Below are 24,198 nucleotides of genomic sequence, written 5' to 3'. Positions count from 1 at the left end.
GAAAGCTGTATTATGCTCTTTTCGTTGATGACATATTGTTCTTTGTGGAAGTTCTATAGAAAGTTTACTTAATTCCCACACATCCCTCAGTTGTTAATTTGAGGAAAATGCATGTGATGTAGATAGAAGCACGTCACTTAAAGCACATGCGCAAAGTATGCCCCGGGTCGAAAGAAAGAAAACACTGGACTTTAACCCACACATTCCCTAAAATATTGGTGAATGGAAATGATTACTTGCGTGGGAGAAGCGAAGGAACGGGATGAGGAAAAGAGTTGCGTAAAAACATACCTCTGACAGAAAGCACAAATTAAAAACAAGCATTTGCATTGCAATAGGTCTCGCATTACTGATAGTTCGAGGTATTGGCGTTGGCAATAATAATGCAACGCCAATAGCTCATACTTTCAAAAATACAAGACCTAGTGCATTGCAAATGCTTGCATAGTGAGCCAGGAACCAGCATTGTATATCTCAGTGCAGTACCGTAAGCTGCTCCATGAGGTCCCTAGTGAGCAAGGCACCAGCACTGCATGCCTCGGTGCAGTACCGCAAGCTGCTCCTGAAGGTCTCTAGTGAACAAGGCAACAGCACTGCGTGTCTCGGTACAGCATCGCAAGCGGCTCCTAGAGGTCCCTATTGAGCAAGGCACCCACACTGCATGTCTAGGTGGAGTACCGCAAACTGCTCCTAGAGGTACCTAGTGAGCAAGGCACCAGCACTGCATGTCTAGGTGCAGTACCGCAAGCTGCTCCTAGAGGTCCCTAGTAGCAAGGCACCAGCATTCCATGTCTACAAAGTTGGAATTATTGGCATTATTAAGGGCAATGTTTTTTACTTAGCCCATGTTGCAGGGTTAAGTACCATATGGGGCCAAAAGGAGACCTTTTTTGGTCACATATGGTACTGCACCCTGCAGAAGATATGGTAAATCCACCCTACCCACAATGCATTGCAAGCAAGACAGTACTACCAGTACATTCAAATAGCTATATCCGTATATACAATTAGTAGCTTTGAAATGTGACAAAATAATTATTACATTAATTTCGGATTAGGCTGTACTCTGTGTGGAGTTGATGAAGGGAAAATTATAGACTGTCTCAAATAAATGTGAGATGTTCTAGTGAGTGAAGTAACCATTGCTAGCCTAGCTTAGGACCACATGTATATCCTGCCTGAAGCCTTTAAAGAAAATAGTGCCTTGAGGCTGTAATTAAAACCTAGGGAGTAACAACACATGTAACAGGGGGTGTCCTCATGGGAGGTTACAAAAGAGACAAGGCGGTGCTCAGTGCTTAATTTGTAAAATATTAGGTGCAGGTGCTCAAACTTTTTTAGGAGGCCGCACCCACTTTCCCGTCTCTGCCCACTCCCTCCAAAGGCTCCACCCACTTCCTTTATTGGTTCCACCCACATCCACAAGCCTCAATACATTATAGCCACCTCCTCACATCTTGAGTTCCGCAAGAAGCCGAAGACCTGGCTCTTCACATTAGCACCTCCGGGACCTCATGCCTACACAGCTGCCCAAGTGCCTGGATACCCTCTCGGGTGATTAGTGGGATACATAAATCAATTTATCATAACATAATGTAACATATGGGAAGGCACTTTCACACTTGTAGAATCACTTTTACAAATTCTGAAAGCATTTGTGTGATTGGTCATTCCCAGAAGATGACACTATGGCACAATCCACCTGGCTCTAGAATATTTTGGGCAAGATAATAGCAACTGTTCCTCGGTCTTATAGAAAAACATGCATGACAGACAAAAGGTAGACCCTGACTGTGCAGGATCCCATGTTAATGTAAACACAACAATCGAAAAAGTCCTGGACCTAAACAGCAAAGAATGTGAGTGTGTACACACCAGTCGGATGCAATTTAGGAATTTCTCTGCCTTAGGCACAGTCTTATGCAACAGAAAAGGCCTTGTGCAGCTGCTGATGGAAGTAGGCAATTCATTCTGAGCAGCAACTCTCTACCAGTATTTTGATTTGACAACAGTAACCACAGTAGGTGTGATAGATGAGGGTTCTTTCCAAAAAGTACCTAGGCCCAGGTCATACATTAATTTTTGACATAGGCGAACCACTTGATCTTCTTGGAGTTGTTTATACTGAGACTATCAACAAAGCCCTCTCTAAAGGGTCGCAATTCCTTAATGGCCCATAAGCGAACCCAATAAAGTACCGTCGTTAGGGTGGCAAATACAGGTATAGGCTTATGTTCAAGGTCCAATGTACAGAGAACTAAGGGGGTGCCTCTCTCCATTACTGTTAGAGCTCTTATGAAGTTGTTCTCACTAGTTCCCAGTTGACCCGAGTAGCAGTGGACCCATAGTTCTATGCCATATAATACAGCACCCCTTGGTTGGGCCTTCTCCATCTCCACTGCTGCAAGACTCCAATACCAGGGAGCCTTTTTAGCAAATCTAAGAATAGCCCCAGCTCTATGGGTTAACAAAAGTGAGCTTCCAGAAATATGTAGGGCCCATGATCTGGAATCAGGCAGAAGAATCCCTAAATAGTCAATTCCAAAACGCCCCTTCCCAAGCTTACTGTACCCCTCGACACCCTGAAATAAGTTATATGCTTGGTTTTGGATGCATTAATTGTAAGACCATATAACATACAAAACAGATTCAAATCTGTCAACAAGTGTTTGTAAACCACCCCTGATTTTAGCTAGCAGAAATGTATCATAAGCAAAGAAAAGGGCCAGAACTTTATGGCCTGCAAGCATGGGGGAATCATTGGCAGTTATCCATTGATCCTTTCGGTGTGAGATCTGGACTTCAGGTTAACACTGAAGGATTGTTACCCTTTTGTACTCAGAATATATAGTGATAAAGAACCATATTCATGTTTGTATATGGCCTCACTAATTCACTACATCTCTTTAATACCTGCCAAACTGCTCTTTTAAAATCTTCAAAACTCAAAGGCCCTCGTTCTGGGGGTTAGGTGATATCCATTTCTGCTAGTAACAAATATAGCAGTCGAATAGAGAATGACAAGTAATGCAGCAAGTACTAAATTCCCAATGTCTAATACTCTGGGATCTCACCGGTTTAAATCAGGTGAAACATTCAATTGGGAAGCAGCTGAAAAAAAAGGAATTAGCCTGGCAATTGGTTGTGGTTACTGATTTCTGCAGTAAGTCCCTCAATGTCTAAGGTCACTGTCTGGATCCCAGTGCGGGACATTGTGATATTCCTGCATCCAGGAAATACTGATACCAATGGTATCCAGCTCAAAACCCATTCATTACTATGAGCAACAAAAGTGCCGTTTCCTATGAAAGGAAAAAATATGGAGGGAAGATCTACATAAATGTATGGAGTAGTGCACATTTTTAATAATACATAGCATTTGCAGAACGCCTAATATCCACAATGCTTATCTGTCTATGCAAACCTTGGCTTCCCCTGCCATTAGATTCAGAAAAATGCAGAAATATATGAATTCTAGCTTTGCACATACGATTTACCTACAACTCCATATTTTTGGAGTTACAAAATAACAGATAAACCTTTCTGGCAAGTTTATTCATTATGCATAACAAGAGTAACCGTAAGGCAATAACAAGCGAAAGTCTGGCAGAAGTCAGCATCTTTTGCAAAAATCACTAGTTTCTGCTTTTTCTTCTTATGCAAAATAATCTCCCATGTAGATTAAAGGATTCTTCTATACATTCTGAAAATAGGAAGGGGATTGATTCTTTCACAAACCCAATTTGCAAACTATGTCAGCATTCTATTTATATCAGTAAGTACATAAATTAGAAACGATCGCAGATAATGGAAAACATTTTGGCTTTGCCGTTATTTACCCATTCCATTATTTACCCCATGACAATCCAGTTGCCTTATTGTGAAAACACTCTTATTTCCACTCCAATGCAAAGCAACAGAGGAAAATCCACCCATATGGTGGACTTTTTCCAGATCATTCGGAGGGTTAGGGTGTGAAAAATCCTAAAATTCAGCTTCTGTAAATAAGGATGTTGAAAAAGGATTCTGTAATCCCAACGTTTTGCAGCCACAATTTTTGGGAGGATTTAGAACCCAAGTGACTGGGCAGAGTCCAGCATCAGTCTCTGACCAAGAACAGTGCTTGGCACAATATTCCAGCAGTGATAAGTATGCTGTCAGTACGAGTTACTTTTCTAAATAAAAATCACCTCCTCCGAACTCTTCAGTTTGTCATTGCACTATTACAAAACCATGCCAGACAGAATTATTATTTCGTGTAGACAAAGATTTTGGCAGGCTTAGTGCGAGCAGAATGAAATCTGCTTTAACATGTTACTTCACAAAAACACAAACTGACCTAGACTGAGTGCAGAGCAGCACGTGCACTATGAGACTCAAGCGCAGCCTGCCCTCTGGCAACCATCGTCCGATTTTACAAGTCAATAAATCTGAAGCACAGGCCGAGCCCTCAGGACAGGAGACATGAGATTAAAAGAATGTGCCTAAATGCCGGAAAGTAATTTATTTTTTGAGTGTGCGGCTCTTGTTGCTTTTATGAAGCAAGTACATTTAATAGACAAAAATTATACCTGTATTGATTACGGGCACCGGCACTCATATTTATTCAGTATTTCACTCATGTTGGACAGGACGTTGTATATTTTAAACGTTTATTGGCACTCTGGCAGTCCTGCACACTTCCAGTCTGACCTGCCCCAGCTCAGCCAGAACCCCGCCCTCAGCCATTTTTCAAATGAAACATTCTGTGAAAGGCAGGCACGATCTGCTCACGCTGTGACACCACTAACGTGAAGACAAAGCTCTTAAAGTATGCCTGGACAAGGGTGGGACTTCCTATGAGACACAGCAGGCAGCAGCCACAGAAGGAGAGAAGCGCAGGAAATTATTTTAATAATTACCGGGCCATCGATCTGTAGGAGGAGAAAAATCATATAGACCCGGCCCGGTAAAATAAGTGCCGGTGCTGAGCACCGGAAAGCTCCGGCACAAAATAAGCACTGGTGGTACTAAGGAGAGACTACTAAGCCTACTGATCAATGAAAAGCCAGCATTTACAAAGGATAAGGACAGGAGGCAAATAAAAAGATGGGCGGAGATGTATGCCTAAATCCTGAATTCAGCATGTCTCAAAGAGACAGCGCAAGCGCTGCCTAGGCGAGACCTAAAAAAGGGGTTGCAGAAACCTGAAGCATGTCATGCAAATAAACACGACTGTAGCTTCCCAAGCATTGAACAGCCATTGTAGATAGTGCTTGAAATGGGTGAATAGAACTGCAGGTACTCTGTACCAGACAATCTGCTCGTTTCTGAGAAGCACCGGTACTCTTCAATTAAAAGTATTGCACTTCTCTTGAGAAGTGCCGGTACTCCCTCTTTCAAAAAAAAAATAAAAATAAAAAAAAGGAGGTCATACTCTATACTGGACAGTACCGGCCCATTTAAAGCACTGATTGTAGATAAATTAATGGTGGATTTCGACAGAGGAGCCCGGACTCTCTGAAATAGAGGCCGGGGAGGAGGAACAGGTGTCAGAGGCGGGTCTGCGGATACTGCATGGAGCGCAGCCAGATGGAGGAGGGCAGCCAAACAACTGATAAGATGTGGGGCTTTATTTGAGGTATCATAAAAGTATAACATAATGAGTTCTCCCTCTGGGAGCTTCTCTAAAATAAACTACCAGCAATGAATGTTGTTTTGCTTTCTAATTAAAAAGGTTTGTAAAAATGCATGCAATGTAGGCAGAAGCACGTCACATAATGCATCGCGCCGAAGCCAAGAAAACACAGCCATTTAACCCGCACATTCACTAAAATATTAGAGAATGTTAAAGTTTACGTGTGGGGAGGGCGCGAAGGGAAGGGATGAGGAAAAGACCTGCCTCCACCACTTACGCCTCACCTCCAGTTCGGCAGCCTCCAGTCCCTCTGTATCAATGTCGGAGTAGAGGAGCGATGCTGGGGAATGGCGGTCGGGTAAAACAAATTTGTTTACTGTGTGCACGGAAGCATAGGGTCCTGCTGTTGCAAAGTCATCGTGTGGCCCCCCCACCCAACTTTTAGCTGACTGGTCCTGGTGGTAACTGACTGACTGACTGACTGACCCTGGGCTCTGCCTAACCAGGCCCTGGGCCAGTGCTATGCTGAAAACACTTAGAATGCTATGAAAACACCTACATACACTAAGGGTTGGGGTACCCCTGTGATTGGCATGACCTACCCCATAGGGCATAGTACATAATAGGGCTGGGGGATTGAAACTACCTAACAGTCCCTGGTATATAATAGGACATGGCAGTTTGGAGGCCAGCAGCCCTTTCTGCACGTGCATGTGTGCACTGCTGAAGCCTGAGGTCAATTTAAAGGTGGCTCTTTGCTACAGGACTGCTTTTAAAAAGTAAATTGCGCCCAAACTGGACTTTTGTGTTTGGGGCATTTAAAATGGTTAAACTACAATGTTTGGGCATATTAGGTACCCCCAGGGTCTCCCCTGGGAGTCCCAGGGATTGGGGTTCAGGTATCTTTAAGGTGGACTCTTATAAAATGAGTTTTATATGCCCTGGGTAAAGTGAAATTGCACATTTCACTCCCCACATTGAGATAAAGTGCTGCCCAAAATCGACTTTGGTAGTAGGAGCACTGTGGAGAAAGGATCTCCATTATTTCTGAATATTCAGAACCCGGGTGGCGGCCTGGTAGATATAGGCAGAGTACTTATAAAATATGTTTTTATAAGCCCTGGTGCTGGAAAATTGGCCCAACTAATTTTTCCCATTGCAAATCCCTAGTCACATAAGTTAACATGACAGACAGTCATTAACTAATAGCTCTTGATGAGAGAAGGATAAATGTACCATTTAAAGACTTCCCAGAATGGTATTATTAAATCCAACAATATGATATCGTTGAATTTCTCCTAAAAAAATACATACAAGAAGTTAAAAGACTTTTTTGTTTGTAAGTCCAAATTTAGCCTTCCAGTGGTCTGTCCTGATTGGTCTGAGTTAAGTGGATTAGCCAGTGTTCTTTGAAGAGGTGATATAGAGCCCCTGGAGTTGAACAGCTCTGCTAGGAAGGCAGGGTCCTATTGCACAGGAATGCCAGAGCAGCGGGAGGAGTCATAAACCATGGACTTCAAGAGAAGGGGAGGACCCCAGGGTAATTTACAAACTTACCCTGTTCACCTCCACCCAGATGCTAGGATAAAGGAAGGAATGAGCAGATGCAAGGGGGAGACAATGGAGATTAGCCATCCTAGGAGCGAGTTTAGCCAGCTCTTCTCTCTCTACTGAAAATTCTGACATATTGAACTTTGGAAGAATAGTGGTTTCTGCGTTGGTATTTTGCCACACTCAGGAAGTGGTCAGACCTTTGGGTGGAGTTCATTGGACAGGAGTGACCACCTGCTTGACCCAGAGAAGTTGGAATAAGTATCTGAGAAGGGTAGAGCCCCTCAGATCTGCTGCTTGAAATTTGATAGAATCAGAAGGGCCTACGCTGAAGAATTTGATGTGCATTTCCAAAGGCCTGCACTCTGAAGATTGCGCCTTTTGTACAATCTGTAACTACAGCCCTGTGGATCAAACCTGCTTCAAAAGGACTAAAGAGTGGACTCCCTGCAAGCTACGGGTTAACAGAGTTCACCTGGACCATCACCCCAAAGAATCCCCAGCCTGGAGTACTACCAGTGGATTCGTAAGGGTTTTGTCCAAGTGGATTGCGGGAATTGAAGTCTCACACTTTCAAGGACCCTCTTGGAGATTCCAGAACCTTGGACTGTGTATTGGATACTTTGGGACTCGCAAGAAGAACTTCAGGAAGGAGTTCTAACAGGACTCAGCCTGCTGAAGGGGGCTGCACAAGATTGGTGAGAGATCCTCCAGAACAATTGCTAAATGTAAATGTGTACCTGTCAGAGGCAACGAAATGACCAAAAGGGGCACTGTTTCTAAGCACTAGAAAGTGACTAATCTTTAAAAATTCATGTCTCTGGTTCCCTACAGGGGATTTTTTTTCGTTTTGGTGTCATTTCAAAGATAAAAATATTTCCTATTTTTATAAATCGGTGTTGGATTTTTATTTAGTGTTGTGTCTTAATTATTTACTGAATTTGTGTTTGTAAATGATTTACATGCCTGTCTTTGAAGGTAAGCCTGCCTGCTCGCAGTCAAGCTACTAAGAGTTGGGCATAGAATTAATTTTCTAAGACCTAGGCTGAGTCCTATACTGTGTTAGTGGCCTTATTGCCAGTGGCAGATATATATTTGCCCCTACTAATAATCCACTTTCCAACACCTGCTTTTAAACTTTCCCACGAGAAACAGCTGGCCGGAGTGGTGCGGCAACCACTATTGCCGGGAACAGAGGAGCTTGACAGGGGGGAGGGGGTGGGGGAAGGGCAGTGCGCAAAAAACATATCAAACCTCAGTATGCAAGTATAAATAAAAAAAATAAAAAGGAAGGGTTGCAGTTGCAGAAACCAGATAGCATTTCCTGCCTATGGAGCGGCACCCAGTACGGCCACGAATAGAAGAGCTTGACGGTGGTGAGCTCCATTAACAAGCAGCGGCCGCCATTGTCCCACGAGTGCTGTGTGGGCACGCTGCAAATACAAGACGCGGCCGCCATTGTCCCGCATTATTCATTAAAGAAAATAGTGCTCACCTACTTACAAAGCAGACCGTGTAACAACACAAGTAAAAAGTCCAGTCGTTATGGAAGGTCACAAATGTAGATTAGGCGGTACCAAGGAGGGACTACTAAGCCTATTCGCAAATGAAAAGCAAAGATTTTGAAAGGACAGTAACTGGAGCCAATTGAAAAGATGGGTGGGGAAATTGGTGGAGCTTCTATGCCATACCTCAATACAGGATGCCTCGCAGAGCAGCACATGCGCTTCCCAGGCTCGACCTAAAAAAGGAGTAAGCAAAAATACAAGTCCCAGAAGCCAAAGTGCTGAGTGCGGTCTGAAGATGGGCATCATGCAATAGGGGTAGTTGGCCCTTTTGTGGCACTGAGATGAGACTCCAGGGATGGGATGTGAAGTAGGAGAGTTTTGCATCAAAGAGGAATGTGCAACCGCGAGATCTATAGAGGGCCTCTGAGTAAAGTTAAAAGTCAATTAACAAGATTTTCCATATTTCAGCCGTGAGGTCTTTTTGTTAAGATATACAAACATTCTGGTGTGCAGGCAGAGGTTTCCTTTTCTGGAAAACCAGTTAATACCACAAGACCTTACAAATGTTACTATAACTGGGGTATAGAACTGTTTATTACTATAAGCATGCAGTATTACCCAGGATTTATTCTCCATTGACCAAATGAGCAATAACTTGCAGGAATGTCATTTGATAATAGATTTACATATGTATGCATGTTATTCTGTAATGTAATACAGTATTACTACATCATTCCAGTACAGATTGTATACCTAAATACTCTAGATAAGAAGAGTAGGATAACAGTGTGGTGATGAATTTGTAGTGTGCAGATGCTCCTAGGAGTGTCCCGGCGGAATCTGTATTCCTTTTCTGGGGCTTTCTCAATGAAGATTTAACTATTTGCCAATGATATTTTCTTTAATTAAAATCTGGTGCAAAAGAATGCACCTTTAAGCCACCACTGCGGAGATGCGTGAGTAAGTTGTAGGCGATATGTTTGAACCTATTCTGTGCCAACAGCCTTTCATCTGCCTGCGTGGATAAAGACAGCAATACACAGGTGGGTGATGAGAAAACCTGTTATTACAACACAACATTGGATGGCTTTAGCTACCCCATTAAAGTTAAGAATTTATTAGCACATTCGCCTGACTTTTCATTAAATTCAACTTACACCTAACTCCTGTCTGTTGGGCTTTTTGATTAATAGTTATTCGATTCATTTGCGTTTTATGTTCATGCCAAGATTACGCTTGATGGGCCACATTTATCAACGCTTTGCACCGGTGAAAAGTCATCAAAAGTGACGCAAACTGGTGTGAAGCGTTGATTTGGGAATTTATTTCCAGCGCAAAAACTTTTTTTTTTTGCATTTCAAAGTTGAAAAAAGTAACGCAAAATAGTTTGCATTAAAAAAAAACGTTCCTTGCTTGGTGCATGGGCGTTCCCGTGCTACCACCTATGGTTTCCATCGCAAACCCCATCTACTAACATTTGAAGACAAGGTTTGCACCCAAAAAAATTACACCACCTCAAGGCAGGCACAAAGGAGAAAAGTTTTTTTTTCTCCAAATGTTTCTAGCGTTTTATGTGTGCTGTTCTGTACAACGCACATACAAAGCAGTAACAGTTTAATATTTTATCTCCCAGTACAAAGCTTAGGCTAGGCTCACGCAGAAGCCTTTTCTTCAGTCGTACAGGTGAGTTCGTGGTGCTAGGCAGCCAGAAAGTGCTCCAGCACTTGGAAAGAAAGAAGGAGCGCAACATTTCGGTAGATATGGCGCTGTCCTGCTCTTACCCTTTCACAAATTACAGTAAACTGGCGCTAGCCATTGCAAGAAAAAAAAAATTGCATTGCTTCAAACTGTTCAACTTCGCTACAGGCACCACCATTATGCAATGTTAACAAAAAGTCATGAACTGACTGACTACAAAATATAAAAGATAGCCGGAAAGTATTCAACTTAAAGTCTACAACATTACTCTGCTGCTAAGTAACTAGGAGTGCCAAAGTGACAAAATGCTATTTTGCTTGGAGATTAGAACATCCTATGTTGGAGGGGTTTCAAAAACTGAAATGCACAAATATGTTTCAATAAAAGGCAATCTGGAGCATGCTTGCTTTCCATGGTACTTATACCCACCTCAGAATTTGCCAAAGAAGCTTGCACAATGTCAAAGGTGCACATGCACAGGACACAAATAATAAATATCAGACAAAACCAGACAACATGGATGTGAAAAAATACTTTATTACCAACCACAAATGGATAAAAAAGAAAATGTAAACATTTGATAATGAAAGGGTGAACGTGCAGGTTTGAAATAAGAGATTAGCTTTGTTCCAGCAACAGAAACCCAAGAAGCAAATGAGAGTAGAGTTCAAACAGAAACGTTGAATGCGGTTAAGACAGAATGCAGAACCTGAGTAGCAAAAGGGGTAGAACGTGGGTAGAAGAGAAATGTAAACATTTGAAAATGAAATGGCAAAGTGTGCATGGGAGACCTAAGCCGTGTCTGCCCAGAGGACATTCAAGGAGCACAACGAGGGGGAAGACTCCGGGATAAAATGTGGATTAAAAGGAAATGTGAACATCTAATAATGAAATGGTGAAGAGTTCTGTGGAAAGAGGCTCTGTTCTCTCCAACTAAATAAAAGAAGCATACAGGACATCTCATGAGAAGACACCAAATTTATATTTTTGGGGGGGGGGGGGGGGGGGGGGGGCGGTAACATTTGGCAAATGATACATTCGATGAGTGGACACAAAATGTCCCGCACTGCTCAAAAGCAACACCATAACGGACTTGCATGATTTAAGGGGCCAGTGGGAGTTAGTATATTTAAGATCTACAAACACAAAGGTTTGTATGTTCTCACATTTGTTTCAAGTGGTCCTGACCAGGTAGATGACCGTACGTCAAGGGGCCAAATACTACCCATCTCATCTGAAGATAGAACTTCAAGTGGATATTAGAGATTTCTCATCTGTTGAATGTTTACCAGCGTTCCTTTCTCTCAGCTCAGGCAGCTCTCCAGCCTTCACTACGTGTTTTCAACCCTCTTTGTGGATGCATGCTTTTTGCGTCAACCGCATTGATTAGTGCTATCGAGGAAGGTCACACTGAGAGTTAGGGAGGAATCGGGAGTAAGACTGAAAAATGCACTACTGTCATGCAACATGCTCAGAACAGAGGTGTGAGTGTCGAGCAGAGTACCTTACAAACTGGGGAAGGTATTGGCTACACTTCTATCCCTGAATGGGGGAGACATGTGTGTGAACCATGGAGAAGACTAAGGTGGTGTGTCACTACCTGCATAAAAGTGCCACTTTTGTGTACAAAATAGAAAAACGGAGGACACCAATGACAATAATGATGCCAAGTCCAATTAATGTTCATCTCTAAATGACAACCTATACGCGAGTTGGACTTAAAAGTTAATACTCAATACGGACTAGACAGATGGGGTTTGATAGTGTTAAGTTACATTCCTTTAAAAATCTTTACATATTCTAGGATAGTCTGAAATAGTGGGCTTGTTAAGAACTTCCTAATAGACAGGTCCATGAATTATCTCCAAAACTCTTCTTCAACCTCTACATGGAGCTGCTTGGATTCTACTCACAGATAAAAGCATCAAGATTCACCTGTGATAAACAACTTGAATGGAAAGTCTCCTTTGCTTCAGACATCCAACAGCTCGAACACTCCCTAACATCATTCAGACCTGGATGTTCAGCGCCTACCTGAAGCTCAACCCAAACAAGATAGAATTTCATTTGTTTGCCAAGATCAACAAACAAAAAGTACAAACCTGGCTAAAGAGCATGAACCATGAAGGTCTTCGAATCCCAGCTTTTTCACTGAATGCCAAGTTACTTTGATTCACGTTCAACACGAACCTCACCATCAAGGAACACTTTGTCAAAAATATAGACAGCCTGGCACCAGCTCGCTCTTCAGAAGAAAGCAAAATCGTTTCATTAATAGAGCTACTTCAGAACTGCTGTTCAAGCACCCGAACTCTCACATCTGGATGGTGATAATGCTCTGTTCATTAGCCTTCCAGACTCCATAATGACACCCCTTAAAAGCTTTCAACATGCCACCGCACGTCTCATCCAGGACTGAGGAAATATGATCAGATCACCCGCATCCTGATGAACTCCATTGGTTCTCCTTGTCTGCCCGCACCATATTCAAAACCAAAGCATTATTTATCAAGCAACCACAACCAGCATCCCGCTTACCTTGCAGACAAGCTCACCATTTCTAGTGGTTCTTGGCACAACCTACAACCAGAAGACCATCAGACTGCGGACTCAGAAGAATCTGGAACAAATCTCCATATCCATCAGAACTGTCCCAAATCTGCTCCAATTTTGGAAAGATATGTGGGCTCACTTCTTTAAAAAAACAATGTATTAACCATCCATACCCACAGATACCTTTCCTGCCACTTTATACTGGTCTTTGACCTCGTACAGTGATCCGCTGCCTTTAGGCTAGTTTCGAGCTCTAGAAATACCATATATACACATACATACATACGCATCTCAGAACCACTTTTGACAAATGGTTTATGGCCCTGGGCACTGCTGAGACACTATGCTCTATTGGAAATGTACGTTGTAAACACCGGAGAGACACTTTCACTTCCTAAGGGTTACTTCCTGCTCCAAATAGACCACGTGCAGACTAGGAAAGGATGTACTCTTCTCCAGGTATGGAAATTTTCTCGGAATGTGTTTTTCACTAGTTGTGTACTTTACCGTGAACAGTGAGCTTTTCTGGCTAGAATATATTTTTGACTGGCAAACGTTTGAGAGTTGGTTAGTCTAAACAGATATTTTAAAAATATCAAGATTGCAGTTTAAACTTGAGATTTGTTTAGTAAACAGTACTAAGTGAGAAAAAAAGTTATCTCAACTAGTGTCTAGGAGGCTTATTCAATGCTCAGTCACTTAGCAACTGGGTGGGATCCTTGTGAAATGTACATCATGATTGTGGGTGGGTTTAACCAAGAATGGGTGGGGGTGTTGCAGGCTCAAATTCAAGCTTGTACATACTGTAAGTTGTGTTTTGTAGCACAAGACGGAGTCTCATTATGATGAGGGAGGCGACGTTGTGGGCTCAGATGGAGTCCCAACTGCATCATGATGTTGGAGAGGAGCTGTAGCTTAAGATGTAGTCCCATGTAGATGTTGAGTGTCGCAATATTGAATAGCAGGATGAGGTTTCTTGACCCTACAGATGTTTGTGTGTCATAGCATCTGATGGAGTCTCATGGGTGGGGGCTGAAGCTCAAGATTGCCTCCATTTTGATGGTGGGGGTGTGGAGTCTCATGTTCATATATTAAGGGCTGTGTTTCACATCATCAGTGTCATGTAGATCAATAAGCGTAGGGTACTATAGCTTTAAGTGGGCTCTTGTATGACTCAAAAAGTTGGGAGGTTGTCATCTTAGTTTTAGTCTCTAAGAAGTCATAAGGGCAGGATGCTGAAACAGGAGATGGAATCTTGTGTACAGTTGGACACCTCGGATTTGTATGAAGAAGGGATTGCAGTACCCCAAGAAGGTGTCTTAGACACCCAATGACAACTCCCCATGCCCGATAGTGAGCATCTTACATTTGTTTAATTTTTTTAAACTATGTGTTTGTTAAGACATTGGATGATGCAAGGTACCCAACAACACAATTGTCAGTGTGGTTTTAAATATGCGTTCTATGTAATAAACACAAACCAGTTGTTGGCGTTGACCCGTTGGTTGTTCTGATCCTCAGGGATATCACTGGAGGGCCGGGCCTCCTCTAGCTCACTCTCTGAGGCACACGGCTGGTAGGCCTGCTGCTGGGCCTTACTTCTTCGGCTCCCAATGAATTCAGAAATTTTCTGTGGTTCCTCGCTATCTCCATCCTCACGGTCTGAGTAGTCTAGAAGGGTGCTGGATGCCTCACTTTCCTCTCCAGTTCCACCAGCATTCCCACCAGGTTCCATCTCTGCTGCCACCAGGGGCTCCTCGCAGGACATTTCGACTCGAGCGGATGGCGCCAATGTACTGCAGCTTCAGGAACAGCTAAATGCTACAGGTACACAGACTTCAGATGCGACGGTCAACCTGTGAATTCTTTAATAAAACAAATAAAAAAAGGAAAAAGAAAAATGAGGATTAAACTTGTTGCGACTTGTTATATAGTACACCTCACTAACTAAACTGTCTCTTTATTTATAGGTTTTATATAGCGCAAGCTAGATCCAAAGGTATCAGAGCACTTTACATATCGTTCCGGGTCGTTACATACAAGAACATAAAAAGTAGATCAACAACATGAAGGTAGTTATCAAAATAAAACATGTCAAGGGAATAGATTATGCAGTCAAGAACTTTACAGGATTAAGGCGAAGGACAAAGAGGAAGCTGAAAAAAATCAGAATCATACGCCTGCCTATAAGGACTGGCAGGATTGTGTGACTTAATTGAGAGCAAAGCTTAGTTAGGATGAGAATTAATGTAATTGTTGCATAGAAGGAGTTTAAGGGCCAGTTTGAAGCATGGAAAGCATGGGTTACAACGGAGGTCACTGGGGAGTGAATTCCAGATCATAGGAGCATTACCAGAGAATGAGGGAGTCTGAAGATTCCTTTTTAGGTCTCGCCTTTGCCAGCGCATGCGCTGCACTGCGAGACATTTAGTAAGTGGGTTTTCAAAGTGCTACCACACGCTTTTGCTGCCCTCGCGCTTGTGGTTACGCGCGCAGCCGCCAGCTTTCAGCGCCCGATCATGCGCCATCTAGCTTTCCTCTCGCTTGCTGTCTGAACGCTCCACCCCCACCACGTCTCGCATTAATTGGAAACATATGCTGCTTTCACTTTCGCCGCGGCGGGCGCACACCACTTTTGAAGCCGGGCTTGTTTGTTATAGTTAGTCGCGCGCGCACCACTCGGTCTCTCCATTCACCCCTCCCCCCCTCACTTCTCTTCCCACTTTCGTCTCGCTCCCGATGTCTCCCTCCTGGTTTCTGGCTCCTGCCATGTCTGCTTTTGACCCTCTGTGTCTGTCCCAGAAGTATTTTCATTGCTCCATCTCAGTCTTGTTCCCGTTTAACCCTTTACATAAAGCCAGCTTTATTCAGCCCAGGTCAGTGAACTAGCGCAGTCTCCACCCAATCTAACCCTGTGCAACAAACTACCTTCGTTCAGAATGCGCCAGTGCACCATTGCAGTCTTTATCCTGTTTAACTCTTTCGATAAAGCCATTCGTTCAGTATGCCTCAGTGCATCATCGCAGTGTTTATCCCGTTTAACCCTTTATATAAAGCCAGCTTTATTCAGCACAGGTCTCTACAGTATTGCAGTTACCACCCCATGTAACTCTTTGGGTAAAGGCAGCTCCATTCAGCATTCCTCAGTGGACCATCTCACCTTCTAGCCGATCTATCCCATTGCGTAAAGCCTTACATGCGAAAGTTGCTTGCTTTCATATATCCTTGTAGGATGTTCACACGTTTGTTGCAGAAAGTTGTAGGTAGGTCAGGGTGCAATATTATTGGAAAGATCTAGATCTACCCTTCGTCTTGTGGTTGGCCCACTTTCCTCAACAAAGCCAGGGTGGTGGTGGCGGTAACTTGTCAGTTGAGGCTGTGTCTGCCTCTGGCCTGCTGGTTGAAGAGTGCCTCTTGTTGCAGTGAGCGCTGTGCATCAGATTACCAATTGTACAGGGAGGCCCTCTGGGCTCCATTCAGTGACCTTAATTGGGATTATGGAACATCTGGGAGGCTGTGGGTTCCTGTTGTATGCTAGACAGCCCCATGACTTATGATGACTCCAGGTACTATGACGTTTTCAGGATTATAATCATTGTTTTTCATTAGACAGAGCCTTTCATACCATTGTTGTACGATTGAAAGACTTTCGACTTTCTGTGCATGAACTAGCAAGGATTGTACAAACCCATCAGTTTACAGGGGTCTCGAAGAAGAAATTCTTCCCGGTCCCATCCTTCTCTAACCATTTAGCTCTCCCTGCCTCTCACGCACACTTCTCTCTAAACCCTTGTTTGCCCTGTGTCTCACGCGCATACACTGCTTGCTGCTGTATCACACTCTCTCCTGTCATGCAAATAACAAAGAGAAATGTATTACATAAGCACATCAACAAAAGACAAAAAACACAACGAGGACACTGCAGAGTGACACTAAATTACAACAGATAACAGGAAGACAACAAAGACCAACACAAATTTTTAAATGACAAAAAACACAACGCAATAGCATTGCTGCACTGCTTTATTGATGTAATATTGTCAGCTGCATTGTTCTCCGGTGTAGATATAGTATTGTTTTGCACTTTAGTGGCTATGCCTGACAAAGTGGAGGCATTTGTTGTTATCCCTGGCATATTACTACATACTAGTGACAGATAGTATACATTCTTGTAATTTTCTGACGGACCACTTCATACGTTTTTTAATTAAAAAATAATTCTTTACTTTCCAAAATTCTTTAGTTGTCGCCATAAGAAATATATCTTTTGTAAACGAAAGCCGTTGTTTTCACAAAGTATTTTTTTTAAACCTAAACCCATTATTTTTTAAGCATAATGGTCTAGATCACAGACAACCCAACAAGCATTGGCATAGCCAATCGGTCTCGCCTTTCAATCAATCAATCAACAATGTATATAGCGCGCTACTCACCCGCTAGGGTCTCAAGGCGCTGGGGGGGAGGGGTCCGTTACTGCTCGAAAAGCCAGGTCTTGAGTTGCTTCCTGAAGGAGAGATGGTCCTGGGTCAGCCGTAGGTGGATGAGGAGGGAGTTCCATGTCTTGGCCGCCAGGTAGGAGAAGGATCTTCCTCCGGCGGTGGCTCTGCGAATGCGTGGTACGGTGGCGAGGGCGAGGCTGGTCGATCGCAGCTGGCGGGTGGGCGTGTAAAAAGTGAGGCAGTTGTTGAGGTACTTGGGGCCCAGGTCGTGGAGAGCCTTGTGTGCGTGGGTGAGGAGTCTGAACGTGATCCTCTTGCTGACTCTCAGGTGGGCGGAGATGTGGTTGTGGCAGGGGCCTTTGGGCCCTTATAAGTGTTTAACCATGCAACAGTTAATGTTGTTGCACCAAGGATATTGTGCTGTATAACTAAATACTTATAAGGTCCCAAAAGCGAGACCTATTGGCTATACCAATGCTTGTTCAGTTTGGGGGGGTGAATGAGAAGCAGTGAGTTGGAGCTTCTCAGCGTCCTGGCTCTTCCTGCTTTGGAGAGTTTGGAATCAAGGTAGCTTGGGTTGTGGGTATGCAGGGCTTTACAGGGGATGCAAGCAGTCTTGAAGATACATCTCCCTTCGATGGGAAGCCAGTTGAGGTTATTTAAAGCAGGAATAATGTGCCCAAATCGTTTAACACGTGTTAGTAGCCGAGCAGCCAAGTTGAGAACTGTTGTAAGGGGTGCAGGGTGGGTTTTTGGAGTTCCTGTGAGGACGGCTTTGCCATAATCAATTCTTGAGAGGACAAGAGACTGCACTACCATCTTTAAATCCTCCGTTGGAATAAACATTTTCATTTCCTTGATATTTTTTTAAGAGTGTACAGTGCTCCTTTAGCGGAGTTGTTGATATGGTCTTTCATTGCCAGATTTTTGTCTAGAGTCATGTCCAGAGACTTTACAGAGTTGGATAGTGTAAGAGAGCAGTTGAGGGCGTCCAGGTTAGTGAGCCAATCTTGGATTGGAAGAGGATTGTTTTTCGGGGAGAAAAAGTATTATTTCAGTTTTGTTGAGGTTCAACTTTAAGTAGTTGGTGACTTTTAAATTGTGAAGAAAAAAATAAAAGTCTCGGAACAATGATATGATGAGTGTAGCTGTAAACATACCAACACTAACATTCCACTATACTATAATAATTATTACGGTCGTTGAGCAGTTTATATTAACACGATACAACCCATATATACCTTTTTACCAGAAGTTAGGGCAAGCATTAAGTTGGGGGAAATGCTAAAACTGGAGAAGAAGCCACTACAGGAATTTCCTCCACTGAACAGTTTGTATGGCGGAGAAGATTTTCCCATTGGAATCCCATCAGAATTTGTCACTTTGACTAGAAATCGGAGGATTTTCAGTGGCCACCTAAACAGAACTGGGCTGTTAACAGGGAACATAGAGAGTTGAAACGGAAGAAAGACCCAAGAGGTTGAGGCAACTAGAGGAATGTTTGGATTAGAAGCAGAAAGCAGCACTAGAATATAAAAAAAAGATTCTACCAGATCTATGTTGCAACATGAGTGCCTGATCCTTTCCATTAGATTTTAGGGGGTTTCTTACCCCATGATTTAGCCTCAAACAAATTATCTCTTTAAAAGCATGATTATATATCTATTTTCACTGGAAAAAACAAAGGTTACAGGGACGTTCTAGTTAGGGTCAGATTTCACACGTACAAAACCATTGAAATTCAGCAGTTATAGTTACCTGAGTTAACTATAGCTTACACCCTTGCAATGCACTGCTTATGACCTCACATATTACATCATTTATGACCTGGTCAGTGACATCACTGATAACATCTCAAATGACATCATCCAGTGATTGGTTTCTAAAAGTTGAGTGTTAAACATATATACAAAAGTACCTCAAAAGTTAAATTAGTAACCACTTAGACACCCACACACACGGATACACAGTCACACAGCCACCCACATAATATATATTAGAAATAATATCACTCATTAGTCGTACACAAAGCATTCTAATTTAACTTTTGTATATATGTTTAACACTCAAGATGGGCGAGCTTACAGTTTGGACCTCAATACAGCATGGCTCAAAGAGACAGCGTAAGCGCTGCCTAGGCGAGACCTTAAAATGAAGAGAGAACGTTAGAGACCGAGAGAAGAGAGGACGTTAGAGACCAAGAGAGGAGAGAGAACGTTAGAGACCAAGAGAAGAATGGAGAGCTAGAGAGAGAGGAGAGAGAGAGAGAGAACAGAAAGGAGAATACAGAGGAAAACAAGCATTTGTAATGCAACAGGTCTCGCATTTACGTGAGTTTGAGCTATAGACATTGTAAATGACAATGCCTTTTATTTTAGATTTTAAAAACATAAAAGGCATTGTCATTTACAATGCCAATAGCTTAAACTTGCGTAAATGCAAGACCTATCGCATTGCAAATGCTTTTTTTTGCGTCGTTGGCCGATGGCTTTGTTTCTCGGCCTCTCTCGTATTTCACTGCGCCGCAATTATGCAAGTATTGCTTTATATGGATGTTTAATATGGTTTTTATTCTGTTTCCAAGTGCTGTATAAGAAATAGTTCAGCTACCAATTGCCAGGGAAAAAGCAATGAGAGGTTGGAAAGCGGAATCAATTAAAACCGTGATTGAAAAGTGCCTTTGCTCTGTCATTTAAATGCATAAGATCTTGAGGCTGCGCAGGGGAACGAGAGCCGCCGCCACAGATAGGGTCCCCCAAAAGAGAAGGCTGTGTCTACCGCTGACTCGAATTTATATTTTGGTTCTGAGACTATTGCTATGTGGAAAAATATGAATGAATTAAGAAAAGAGGGATTTACGGGGGAGAGTGTTCTCTGGCACGTACGCTTGCAAACTGCTATTGTTACATATGGTTCCAGTAACTGCTGAACAGATGGGAGAGTTTACTCTTTGAGCATTCAGAGGCAAGTAAAGCCCTGTGTTCAAGGCTCCAGATGGTGGAACTGGAACTAGTAGAAACCATTTGTAACTGGTCAACTGGAAAATCCACCAGGGAGACTGCTAGAGGTGGAGAGCGGTTGTATTCAACACACATTCAATCAACTTTCTCCAATGGACACAGAAATTTGAGATGATGTGACCAAAGACGTCATCACAAGCCATAGGACCAAGGCATGGCATTTGACCCCAGAAGAAACAGACAGGTATTCTCGCCCCAAAAAGATGGAATGCCTCTGATGTTTTAGGTACATCAAACAGGTGTCTCTCAGACCATAGATTATCGAGCTTTTTCAAACAGAGGTCTCTTGCTAATACCTCCGAATCTGTTCAATTAATGAACTTTAGTTATTTATGTGTTTCTTATAACAACATTCTAAGTTTTTCCATTTTCAAATCCCAAATGTACACCAGATAGAGATTGTATCAAATTTTACTTGTATCCTTAGTAGATTGACAATATCAAACGTTTTGTCATTACAACAAATATTGATAAGATTCACATCTTGTTCACCAAATTCATGAATGTCGTGTTGGATGTACAAGTGACATGTATATATTGTAGAGAAAGTTTTATGTTTAGAATGTGTTAACCAGTCCCCATGCGTATCGTTTTGTTGAATGCAACAGACTAACTGCTGAACTCATCACTTGATTTACATCCTTAACAATGCAGTAGTTGCTTTGTAGTTTATGTAATTTAGTTGCTGTGCTATTATCAATATTTGTTGTAATGACAAAACGTTTGATATTGTCAATCTACAAAGGATACAAGTAAAATTTGATACAATCGATCTGGTGTACATTTGGGATATGAAAATGGAAAAATAAACCCTGCCAAAAATTAACTAAAGTGACACCAAACAGTGACAGAACAATGGTATTTCAATTGCATGATGTGTATTCATACACACCACGATGTGTAGGAATAGGAGTGCTTTGCACAGGTTTTGTCTTATCAATAATTTATTTATAATGTTGCAGAGTACATCCGACACTTCAGTCAGAGCCACTAAATTTGTTTCGTTTTTTAACTTGTCTTTTATTAAAACATTGCACAGGTATTCCAGTACATATTGTCCCACCGAATCACAGAGCAGTGGGATTAGAATCACATGGCACTTTGCAGTACAGATTGTTAGTGCCAATTATTTACAGCGGCTTCAATTATTGTCCCTGTGCTCAACTCAGGAATGACACTGCAAGGCATACATCACTATGGACAGCAAACAGCACACCTCCTATATGAGTGGATTATGTGCAGAAGAAAGACATAACAATGAGAACAACAAACTTGGCAGCGACAGGCAACCGGGCAGTATCCCCAAGAAATCTTTGACCAGTGGATAGGAACCACCTATGCACGTGAGCGATGCCCTCCTGGCTCTTAAGCGATTTACCATCCCACCTGGGAGCCTCTAGGGTTAAAGAAGCAAATTACTATTTGTATGGAAGGGATCAGGCCCATGCATGGTTTGTACCTTACAAGTAGGGAATAAGTTAGATATAGTTCCAAGAAGCGGCAGAGCACATAGAGGAGAACCCCTTCTAAGGTGATCTTGTCATGTTGTCCCGTTCACTGAATAGTATTGTGTGTGGGGTCTGCACTAGTCCAGTGCAGTGAATCTGACTTTGTGTAATGCAACTGATGCTATGCACTCCAATATCTTTGGGTTGAGTTTGCACTCTATAAAACTGCAATTACACTGTTGTTGTGGAGTGCATTTCTATTCTTCTGATGGTATGTCCTTTGTTTGAGGTCACAATCGGCACTGTGCACACTTTGCTTGCTCTGTACACTGTTCAATTAAGACTGCCATTTGTAATATACAAAATTTCATATATAAACTATGAGGTTTTCCATTCCTAGGCACAGCATATTTGCAGTGATTGCACCAAGTTATAGTCTCTTCTCTAGGTCTTGTGAATGTAGCATAAGTACAACTTTGATGTGCTCACCTTGCACCGTCCATGTAGAGTATGTCAAACACAACTGAGAGTCTACTTAAAGGAGACAAGGTGGAAAATAATTGAAGTGAAGAAAGATGACAAAAACATTTAGAAACACATTGGGCCACATGGCCTTACATAACCGTTTTTTAGACCAACCTCTAATGCTTCTTCAGAGCCAAATTTTAGGGGAGATAATGTTGAAAATGTGAGGGTGAGTTCCAACACCACAAATGTATTCGAATATGTGGTCAGTGCTCTTTCCAAACCTCTATATTTCAAGCTAATCTATGTGGAGATTAGTCTCCAAAATGACATATGGACACATTTGTTTGCAATGCAAGTAGGTTGGGCTTTGTGTGCTTCTTGTTCGAATCACCCAAGGTTTAGCCTGGAAGTGAGGTGCACGATACGCAATTGATGATGAGACAACGCAGATAAGTGCAAATTTGCTTGCGCTGAAGCATGGGCGGTGGCATCAGTAGCCAGAGACACACAATCGGAGGTCAGAGAAGAGTGGGGTTTGGTCAGAAGACTTGCAGTGTGGCTGGGAGCCTGCCGCAACCAAGGTGATCATCAGGATGCCAACAAGGGGTCAACAAAGGACCACACTACCACAGTGCTACTTCATCAGATCACCTCTGGCAACAAGCAAAGAAGTGCACAGAAGAATTGTTAAGCAAACGTGCTCCTGTGGTTGTGTTGAATCGGGCACCAAGTCTCTCCCGCCCCCCCCTTTCTCCCCCGACTACTGCCACCACCGCACCATTCCACCTGCATCATTTGCTTTATTTATTTGCATTATTTGCTGCTGCATTGTGCAACACTATTGCCTGCATGGTTTCCTCCGTGTGCCTCCAGCCATTGGTTCTTGCTGGTTTTACCCTGGATTCTGCTTGCATAGTGACCCATTGATCAACACTGAGCTGCATGGAATGCTGACAGTCGAGGTGTGTGACAGACAGTGGTGACAGTAGCCCGGTGGATACGTAGGAGGCTGGTCCAGTGCCGGCGCGGCATGCATCCTACTGATGTGCTACCCCCGGCACTTGCCTAGCCACCTCTCAACCACAACCACAGCACGGAACGCACGACGGAGGCACAGGAAAAAGTTTCAACCGGGCAGTGGTGCAAAGAGCAAGGAGCAGATAACTTCGTTGATTGTCGATTATCAGATACACTACTAACGCCAACCTATAAAGTGGAAAAGAAGGTCAGGTTTTTTGCAATGAGAACACATAACTCAGAAGCACTGTATATAGCTAACAAACATCAGGGGCCCCACCCTCGAAAGCGAAGGAAAATGTCTACTACTCCACAGGACTCCTATTTAGCGAACAAGCAGGATTCTCCAACAAATCCTGATAAAGATAAGACCCACTTACCAATAATAAAGCAAAACAAGAAAGGGAAGCGCTCGAATAAAGGGACTTCTGTCTAACAACTGACCAAAGAACAAACATGTTAGTTTTGACAAGCACTGCACAACAATAACAAACTAAGAGACTAGAGGTTGGCAGAAAGAGGTCAATGAGTGAAGGGTGCTTAAATGAGAACTACGTCAATGTGAACTGTGAGGCTGTCATTACCCATGTGAGCCCGGTGCCCTTATCATCTAATCAGATATCAACATTATCAGTGAGTGATCAGGAGAATAAACGAAAATAACGTAAACCCTGAAAGTGAAAATTAAATAGCAGCAATGTATAAAGAAAGTGAACTGAGTGATAAACATGAAATTGAGGAGTAGCAAAGATGGAGCCCATCACCTTCAGGCCCATGCCTCTTTCCCAGGATAATAATCTAGTCCACCGCCCGCACATAAGGAACTTAAGTCCACTGGTAGCAGACATCAAAGTAGACTATAAAGTTGATGATAATTCA

At 42.8% G+C, this 24,198-nt stretch overlaps 1 protein-coding gene across 1 annotated transcript in view; it reads right to left on the bottom strand.

The window, feature by feature from the left end:
- The window catches only part of LOC146867970 (uncharacterized), a 157,634-nt gene that overhangs the window by 98,190 nt on the left and 35,246 nt on the right, over positions 1-24,198 (bottom strand). The window contains exon 2 of the mRNA XM_085608718.1: positions 14,409-14,792. Within this exon, the coding sequence (XP_085464844.1) occupies positions 14,409-14,695 (287 nt within the window). The 5' untranslated portion in view covers positions 14,696-14,792. The remainder of the gene's footprint in view (positions 1-14,408; positions 14,793-24,198) is intronic.

This window comes from Triturus cristatus, chromosome 1_2, assembly GCF_964204655.1.
Source record: "Triturus cristatus chromosome 1_2, aTriCri1.1, whole genome shotgun sequence".
Lineage (NCBI taxonomy): Eukaryota > Metazoa > Chordata > Amphibia > Caudata > Salamandridae > Triturus > Triturus cristatus.
The sequence above is the reverse complement of the archived record's forward strand: the minus strand, read 5'-3'. Positions and strand labels throughout refer to the sequence as shown.